General features: G+C 50.8%; 1 protein-coding gene across 1 annotated transcript; it reads right to left on the bottom strand.

Annotated features, from left to right (window-relative positions):
- Positions 1-7,629: 7,629 nt before the first annotated feature.
- On the bottom strand, positions 7,630-8,601 carry Mc3r (melanocortin 3 receptor). Its single transcript, XM_057781726.1, has one exon. The coding sequence runs from the start codon at positions 8,599-8,601 to the stop codon at positions 7,630-7,632; it is 972 nt and encodes a 323-aa protein (XP_057637709.1).
- Positions 8,602-9,293: the final 692 nt, after the last annotated feature.

Below are 9,293 nucleotides of genomic sequence, written 5' to 3' on the forward strand. Positions count from 1 at the left end.
GTGGGTTTATTATGTTTAGACACTTGAGCCCCCGCTGACGGTGCTGCCCTGGAAGGTTGTGGAACCTGTCGGAGGTGGGACCGCGCTGGAGGAAGTGAGTTGCTGGGGTATGCACCTGGTCCCATTTCCTGCCCTCTCTGCTTCCTGTTCTGCTGCATGTGAACAGGCAGCCCCACTCGCCTCCTGCCACAGAGCCACTGTTGCCACAACTTCCCGGCACATATGGAGTTGTTCTAGTTTTGTTTCTGTTGCTACGATTTGGATTATAATTCTGGGTCACAGTCTCTCATCGTAGGGAAGCCAAGGCAGCAACAACTTGAAGCAGCGAGTCACATCCCATCAAGGGTAGAACGAGAACGGATGGATGCGTGCATTTTGCATTCTCCCCTTCTGTACAGCCCATTATCCAGACCTAGAGAATGCTGCTGCCTGCTTTTAGGCTGGACACACCCACACCAATTAAGACAACCCAGAGAGCCGCCCACAGATCGACCTGATTTGGACAGCCACTGAGGTTCTTCCTAGGAGATGCCAGATCATGTTAAGTGGCAAATAGGAAGTCACAGAGTGTAGCCCTAAAGTAAATCGCTCTTAAGTCGCTATGACTGAATGGTGACAAGAAGCAACCTAAGAGAGACCACAGAGGACTGCTGCTCTTTCTCTCCAGCCTATGTTCAGGTAGCTTTCCTATACAGCCCAGACCCACTGCACCAGGCATTGTGCCACCCTCTGTGATCTGGGCTCTTCCACATAATCATCAGCTAAGAAAATGTACCACAGACTTGTCTGCAGACCAGTCTGCTGGGGGCATTTTCTTAATTGTCTTCCAAACATGACTCAACACTCTAGGCACTCCTTGTGAGTGACAGGGGTCACCTTTGAAGTCCGACTTCCTTCCCCAAAGCCTGGATCCATTGTTCAAAGAGCCACCGATGCGTGCATTTTGCTGAAGATTTTATCGAGAGAGAGAGAGATAGAGATAGAGATAGAGAGAGAGAGAGAGAGAGAGGAGAGGAGAGAGAAAGGGGGGGGGGTTGCTTTTGTTTCCTGTATAGAAATCCCTCTCCTCCCTTCTCCCCTTGCCCCAGACAGCCTCTCCGGCACCCCGGGTCCACTTGCTAGGGGTTTCAGCTCACAGGCCCTCAATGTGGAGCCTCCTGCTGGAGTTCTCTGAGCCCCCAGTCAAGAGAAGCACATCTGCTCCTGGAAACGCAGCCGCCTGGACAGCACGGGCCTTGGAGAGATACAAGACTGAAGAGGAATTGCAAGGGGTCTGTCTGAAATCTTTTGCTGGCCGAAGGTCAAGAATTCTAACACGTCTAATCAAAGATTGCTGGGAAGACTGCCTTCATCGAGATAATATTGTCCAAACCTTAGTGTTTCCTGGGTCTCATCAGCACCCGGGACAGTCTGTATACAGTTCTTCCAGCAATCCTGGGGAGAGGGGAGTGTCCCAATGTACTGGCCATGCTGCTGGCAGTGATTCCAAGGTTCTGCTTTTGTCCCACACCTTAAGTAAACACGTCTCTCTGTGTGCTGTCCTTTAGATGTTTTATGTGGTTGCTTTCTAACTAGCCAGGGCTTGTGCATGGGGTTACAGCCCTTGCCCCTTTTGTTTGTTTTATGAGACAAGGATCCAGCCTCACCTAGGCTGGCCTCAGTGAGTAGTCATCGTCCTTAATCTGCTGGGTGCTGGGGTTGCAGGTGTGAGCTGCCATACTCTGCACTAAGTACTGAGCCATGCTAAAGGCCAAGAGTGTATGTGACTTTTGATCTGGACCCCACTTCCTTTTTAGCTGGAAATCTGGAATTTTCTGAGAATGTCACAAATAAAGATTGCAAACTGTTTATGGTCAGAGTACACTTTTTAAAAAATTATCTTATTATTTTAAAAGAATACAATCCAAATTCTCACTTCCTCCCCTCCTCCCATTCCCTCCCAAAAACCTCATCATCACCACCTGGGTGAGCTCTCCAGGAGTGCCCAGCTAGCACACCCAACGCAGTAGGCAGCAGGAGAGGGGCGGTTCTCCTGCTCTCTCACCCTTGAATCCGACTCACCTGTACTCACACCACCAGGACCAGCTCTACTGTTTGGCCCAGGTGAGGTGCAGGGCTGCTCTCCCAAATACTGTAGTTGGTGAGGGCAGGGGTCAGCTCTCCTGCTCTCATGCCCCTGAGGCCAGCTCTCCCACCTGCCACAGGCTGCAAGAGGCAGCGGGGAGAGAGATGGCATCTCTCCTTCACCCACTCCACTGGATGGCAGATGAGAGATGGGCCCAGATCTCCCATGAATGCTCACGGGGCCAGATCACCTGGGCCCTGTCAACAGGTTAGGTCTACTGTGCTACCTGGGCAAGGTTCAGGGCCCACTCTTCTGAGTGCTGCAGTCAGTGATAGGCAGTGTCGGCTCTCCCACTCTGTGACCCTGGGACCAGCTTTCCTGACTGCAGTCGGCGTTGCTATTTAGAAAAAGCTGCACGCAAGAGAAAGACGCCATGTGGCAGAGCTCAGGTGGAGGGTTTCTTTATTGGTGGAAAGTGAATGAGGAAAGGGGGGGAGGGGAGACCAGCCTCTGGGGACAGGAGTGGCAGAAGAGAAGAGAGGGGAGAGAGAGAGAGAGAGAGAGAGAGAGAGAGAGAGAGAGAGAGAGAGAGAGAGAGAGAAGGAGAGGTGGGCAGGGCCCTTTAAGGGAGAACGTAGTGAATGTGCACAGGAGGTGTTCTTAGTGGCTACAGTTGAGGATGCAAACCCCAAGGTCTGGCCAGTACAGATGCTTGAATACTAACAGTAGATGTTGAGGGGTGAGAGGTGAAGGGGTCGTCTCTCCCTTGATCTCACCACCGCTGACAGACAGGTAGTGGGGCTAGCTCCCTTATTCTCACACCTTCATGGCCGGCTCACCTGCACCCCAGTCAACAGGGTCAGCTCCATTATGTTGCTCAGGTAAAGTGCAGGGCCTGCTCTCCTTAGTGCTGCAGTTGGTGAGGGGCAAGGCCAGCTTTCCCTAGTGCTGCAGCCAGGGAGGGACAGAGCCATCTCTGTGTGGCCCCATTCTCACTGTCTTTATTGGTAACAGGAGCCACAGACCTCACCACAGAACATGGCTGGGGCAAGGTCACGGACCCAGACATGGCTCTTGACAGCATCCCAGGCCCAATGATACCATGGGCTCTGGCTGGCAGCACAGGTCACTCAGATCCGCATGGCCCCAGCAGTGGCACAACCCTCAGGCACTAATATGGCCCTAGGTGGTGGTCCAGACCCCTGACGTGCATGTGGTCTTTGGTGGCAACACAGACCCTGGCTGCCTGAACCAACACAGATCCAGAAATGGTCCTTGGCAGCATGATGACCATTTTCTTGATTGACTAGTTTTATCCATCCCATGTTGCTGTTTAGCGGAAGACCCTGGTGGGAATCAAATAAACAAAAATGTACACCAGCAATTAACACATACAAGAACACAGTGAGAATGGGAATGGGCACACCAGCGATAAGGTGTGTGATAGAGCAAGGAGGTGGAAATGCTGGGTCTTACTTAGAGAGACTCAGCAGGGAGGGCGGGTGTCTCTGAGAGATGGTGAGGGCTGAATAAGAAGGACCTAATTACAGGTGGGTCTGGAGGAGAGTGCTCAGGTGGAGGAAACCTCAGCTGCAAAGGCCTGGGGCATGGAGGATTTGATCTAGGGAACAACGGGGAGGAGGAATTCCCTAGAGTGTGTGGGAGCCACAGAGATCACACTGTTCCGACTCCTAGTTCAGGGGAAGAGCTGAGATTTTCCTAAGATGCGATGGGAGACCCTACAGAGCTGAACAAGACCTCTCTATGTTCTGCATTTTGCTTTCCAATCGCACAGCTGCTGCGTGGAAAATAGATCTCAGAGGAGGCCGGAGCGTGTGAAAATTGTCTCAGCCAAAGAGGCCGAAACCTCAAGATTTCTAACCATAAAAGATTAGCTTAAATTTGAAAGACATCAGTTAACTAAAGGATTAAGATTGTGGTACGCTTTGATTTCTGGAAGTTAAGGACTTTCATTGACTTTTGTTGGAGGGAAGGAGGGAGGGGGAGGGGAAGTGGGGAGGAGGGAGAAGAGGAGGGAGAATATATGTATACATATATACATAAACATACATATATATGTACATACATATATACTTACACACATGCACACACACATACATATATATCCCTGGCACCAAAGGAAAGCCATTGTCTATTACCTCAATTATCTGGACTAGGATGTGGCAGTCCTTACCTTCAGGGCTCCTCTTGGTTAGCATCCACTAAAAGTCATTTGCTTTAACTTCAGTTCGACAGAAAAATGGAAAAGATTGTGTTGAAATTCCATGTTAAGAGGAAGGCCACAATCACCTTCAGTGTTTACTGTGTAGGTGGGTGGCCCCACATAGAAAATTACACACACCACTTCCAATATATAAATTCAAATATATATATGTGTGTGTGTGTGTGTGTGTGTGTGTGTGTGTAAAGAGAGAAAGAAAGAGAGGGAAAGAGAGGTAGTGTGAGGGAAGGGAGGGAGGGAGGGAGAGAGAGAGAGAGAGAGAGAGAGAGAGAGAGAGGTTCACCTTCCTTGGTTCAGGCAGAGTCCTGCCATGGGTACTCTAAACGGGGTGGGGGTGATGCATCTTACTCCCCCCGTCCCGGCATTCCATGGGTCCCCTCATAAAGATCTGAGATAGACTGTAGAAGGAGACAGGGCCAGCAGCACCCCCAACTTCCAGGGTTGTTTCCCCGAGGAGAGGAAGCCAGTGAAAGCCTGCCGAGACTCCGACTCACCTCTTTCGAGCTTCATGGGGCCACATACGATTTCGGAAAACTGTATCCCTTTATCCTAACTAATCTTCCTGGAAACTCATCAAGGGTGTATGTGTGTGTGTGTTAGAGCCTTCTGCAGGAGTGCAAACCTTTAATGCCATTCAGGTCTAACCCAGCCACCCCTCCAGCTTCCATGAAGAGGGTACTGTGGCTCACACACTGGTTACTTTGCCCATTGCCGTGCCCAAACACCTGACAAAAAGCAACATAAGGGATGGGGTTATTTTTCTTCCTTGGTAAAGGGTGCAGGCTCCATCATGGTGGGGGAGTCACTGTGGCAGGTGGCTGAGGTAGCTAGCCTTGCGTCCTCCACAGTCAGGAAGGAACAGACAGGAATTGGAACTGGGCTTCCTGATTACTTCCTCCAGTTAGGCCCTAATTTGAGACATCTAACGTTAAGACAATCTTCCAAAATAGCACCTACCAACTGGGGATCAAGTGTGTGAATACAGGAGCTGTGGGGGACATTTCACATGGGATCACAGCAGGGTTGATGAGGTGACAGGGGCTGTAGAGCTGCAGATGGACTCTCTGACTACACCGGTCTGCCGAGTTCTCCCGGAAATCCCTTTAACCTGAAAGGCAGAGATCTCATTGTAACCCACAGGCAGTCACAGCATTGTCTTGTAGGCTGTTGCAAGGTTCCGAGCAGTAAGTGCCTAGAAAGTTCTTTCTCAGCTCTCGGCACAGGTCAGCAGGCCCTGCACCAGGCCTGTTTGAAAGTCTTCTGCACCCACTTTACTGAAATGTGGTCCTCTGACCAGCAGTCAAATCCTGGGGAAGTCAGACACAGCAGAATACTCTCTCAGGATCCCACTCAAACTTACAAAGCCAGTGTACGCCTGAGGAAGAGGCTGGGGGACTCTTGGGGTGCTCTTGTCAGAGTATACCCCCAAACTGATGCTCACAGTGAGAACTAGGACCCGTTTGATTGTGGAAATCCATTGACAGCAGCATGTTGGTGCCAAAAGATGTTAGCACGGGGACAGAGGACACGCCCCACATCCTCAGCATCCTTTAAACCCCACAGGACCACATGTGTTCACATCCAAAATGACACCACTTAAAAAGTTCAGGCAAAGATGAAACAATGTGATAAATGATCCAAAAACAGAAGTAAAAGTGATCTTTATCTTGTTTACGTAGAGCAAGGACATTGCAATTCCTATAGCTGGTCCTATAGTTTCGATTTTCTGTTTTCCAGATTTGCTTCCTGAGTAGCAACCATTTTTTTTTGTATTTAGTGAGTTAATTAAAGTAGAACTGACAGTGGTTGAAGAGCCAGAGGCCTGGAGGTTTGGGAAACTAAATGGGAGAGTTTTTAGTTTGGCTAATGGGAATTGAACTAGGCAACACTGGTTTTCCCACTAATGTTACTTTTAAGATTTATTTATTTTATTTATGTATATGGGTCTTTTGCCCGAATGCACGTCTGTGTACCACCTGCATGCTCTGTCCTCGGAGTCCAGAAGAGAGTGTCAGATCTGGAACTGGAGTTACAGATGTTTGTGAGCCACCATGGAGGTGCTCGGGCAAGAGCAACCAGTGCTCTTAACTACCAATCTATCCCCCCAGCCCTAAACACACTTTTGTTTTAATACCATATACTTAGATCCTGTACTGTGTCCATGTGCGGGAGGCACAGCATGACCCAGGGCTGCAGCACAGTATCACACGTGTTCAGTGGTCACAGAAGCTGAAGCCTTTATTATCTCTGAGCATCACAATCAAAGCGAGGAACAAACTATGCGTACTATCATGTTAGCAGGAGCAGTTCAAGCACATCCCTCCACCCTGTGTCCTGGAGAGGAGGAAACCACAAACAGAGGGGGAAGCACTAGCTGAACTTATCTCGGGCAAAAGGGGATGAAACACAACCTCTCTCATGGATACTGTTTAAATAACTACTTGATGGATACATAGTTACCAGGAGGGGGAAAGGAGCTTGGGAGGAAGGAAGGAAGGGATCTGGAAGCAGACCCAACTGCTTGAGCTATCATCAATGACAGCAAAGCGGTTTCCTGCAAGCAGACAAGCAATAGTAGAGATCCCCCCCTTTTCCGAGTAGCATCTACCTTGATATGATCAGGTAGCAAAGTCCAAGGATGCAGCAAGGACCTTTCACTGGCCATAGCACTTTGATTTGCTAGATTTTGAAACTCAGATTTAATGAATGAAACCCCAACAATAATCACAACCCTGACAATAGCGCAGAAAGAAGGGAGTCGCGTGTCCATGCTATTTCTGCAGGGGGAGGGGGAGGCTGGCATGAATGTGAGTCCTGGAAGGGAGAAATGAGCATCACATCGTTTTTACAGTGGTAACCACATGAATGGAAACACAGTCTCTCTCAGAATGCGTGCAAAGCTCTCCATGTAACAGACAGCTGGAGGTGGTAGCTCTGAGCAGGTTTGCTTGCCAGAGATCTGAGCACGCGTTCTGGTCACAAGAGCCCTCCTGGATGGCTGGCTTGGAGCACAGTTACTGGCACAAAGCAGAGGAGCAGGCAGGAATCAAGAGCTCTGGGTGCCCAGCAGTGAACACAGATGACACCCAGAGCAGCCTTCGCTGTTTCTTCCAGAGACCATGTGGGAGATCAGACCCTGACTTACCCATGCGTAGATCTTCACAGACAGCCTATACTCTGTTATCTTCCCTTTGCCAAGGGCCACCAGCTTACAGATGAAGCCAAACACAGTCACAGCTGTCGACATTCTGTATGTCCCTTCTGAGTGTTGATTTTTGTCTCTAAGCCCCTTGGGTAGATATGGAGCGCCTCCACTGGTACCCTAGCCCAAGTTCATGCCATTGCAGCCGCAGAGAATCTCCTTGAATGTGTTGCGCAGCTCCAGGCTGCGGAAGGCATAGATGAGGGGGTCGATGACAGAGTTACACATGATGAGAACCAGATAGGTGTTGAAATGGGCCGTGTAGCAGATGCAGTAAGGGTTGGTGGGGCAGGTGATGATGAGGACCAGGTGGAGGAAGAAAGGTGCCCAGCAGAAGATGAACACCCCCAGCAGGATGGTGATGGTGACAGCCCCCTTCATGCACGAGTGCTGCTGCGGGGCCACCCCGTGAGCCGGCGGCAGCGCAGCAATGCGCTGGACATGGAGCCTGGCAAAGAGGAACATGTGGATGTATAGGGTGCCCATGAGGAGCACCATGGCGAAGAACATGGTGATGAGGCACACGATGACCATCTTGCTCTCAGAGTAGATGATGAACATCACACCGCAGATGCCACAGCAGACCCAGATGGCCACGATCAAGGTGAGGGCCTTCCTCACGGTCATGATGCTGTGGTAACGAAGGGCATAGAAGATGGTGACATACCTATCCACGGCGATGGCCAGGAGGTTGCAGATGGAGGCCACCAGGGAGATGCAGATCATAGAGTCGAAGATGTTGTCCATGTGCTGGATGAACTGGTCCTCCAAGGTCAGGGAGTCGCTGTTGATAATGGCGATCATGATGGTCTCCAGGGAGTTGGACACACTCACCAGCATGTCGGCTGCAGCCAGGCTGCAGAGAAAGAAGTACATGGGGGAGTGCAGGTTGCCGTTCCTGACCACAGCCAGGATCACCAGGATGTTCTCCATCAGGCTGACGATGCCCAGCGCCAGGAAGACCTCCGGTTTGATGAAGACCTGCTCGCAGAACCCGCTGCTGCTCCGGTTGCTGGCAGAAGGGGCTGCAGCGTGCTCTGAAAGGTTAGGCAGCATCGGATAAGCAGAGAACAGGCAACAGGAAGAGTTCATGGTTAACAGAGGCGTGAGTCCCAGCTGCGGCTCCTGAGGGTCCTGAGCAAGCTGCTGGGAAACACTCGCCTTCTAGGTGTTTCTCTTGTGGATGCTACCCAGTCTAGCCTTTAGGAGAGAGAGAGAGAGAGAGAGAGAGAGAGAGAGAGAGAGAGAGAGAGAGAGAGAGAGAGAGAGAGAGAGAGACTTTTGGAGACATAGAAAGAACTTTCCCTGCGTCTCCAACAATCAGCGCAGATCTGCTCAGCCTGCCTCATCCCCTGTCGCTCCCACCCTCTCTCTCTCCTGGGCTCCTTTCAGAGCCCCACCTGACACCGCTTGCTACAGTTACAGCTCTACTCATAGCGAGGTAGGGGATGCGGGACTTGGCGTTAGATGTGAGAAGGAAGAGAGCCCTCGGATTTTATGCATCGGAACTCCTACTTCATCTCCAGCGCAGCAAAATGACCACTGAGCAGCTAGCACCGTCTGACTGACAGCAGCAGGTCCGGGCTCTGGGTTCCGTTCCATTGGGGAGATGTGGAAGCAGACTGGCGCCCTCTGCAGGCCGGATTGCTCCCCTGCGCTCGTGCAGGTAAAGAGGGGTCGTATTCATTCCTGGGTAAATGCCTTTGTGGGTTGATTTGGGCTTTGAAAAACAAACCTGCTATGTGTCAGGTCTGCACTGGGTGTAAGGGATACAGAAGGCAGCA

Source organism: Chionomys nivalis, chromosome 9 (genome assembly GCF_950005125.1).
Source record: "Chionomys nivalis chromosome 9, mChiNiv1.1, whole genome shotgun sequence".
Taxonomy (NCBI): Eukaryota; Metazoa; Chordata; class Mammalia; order Rodentia; family Cricetidae; genus Chionomys; species Chionomys nivalis.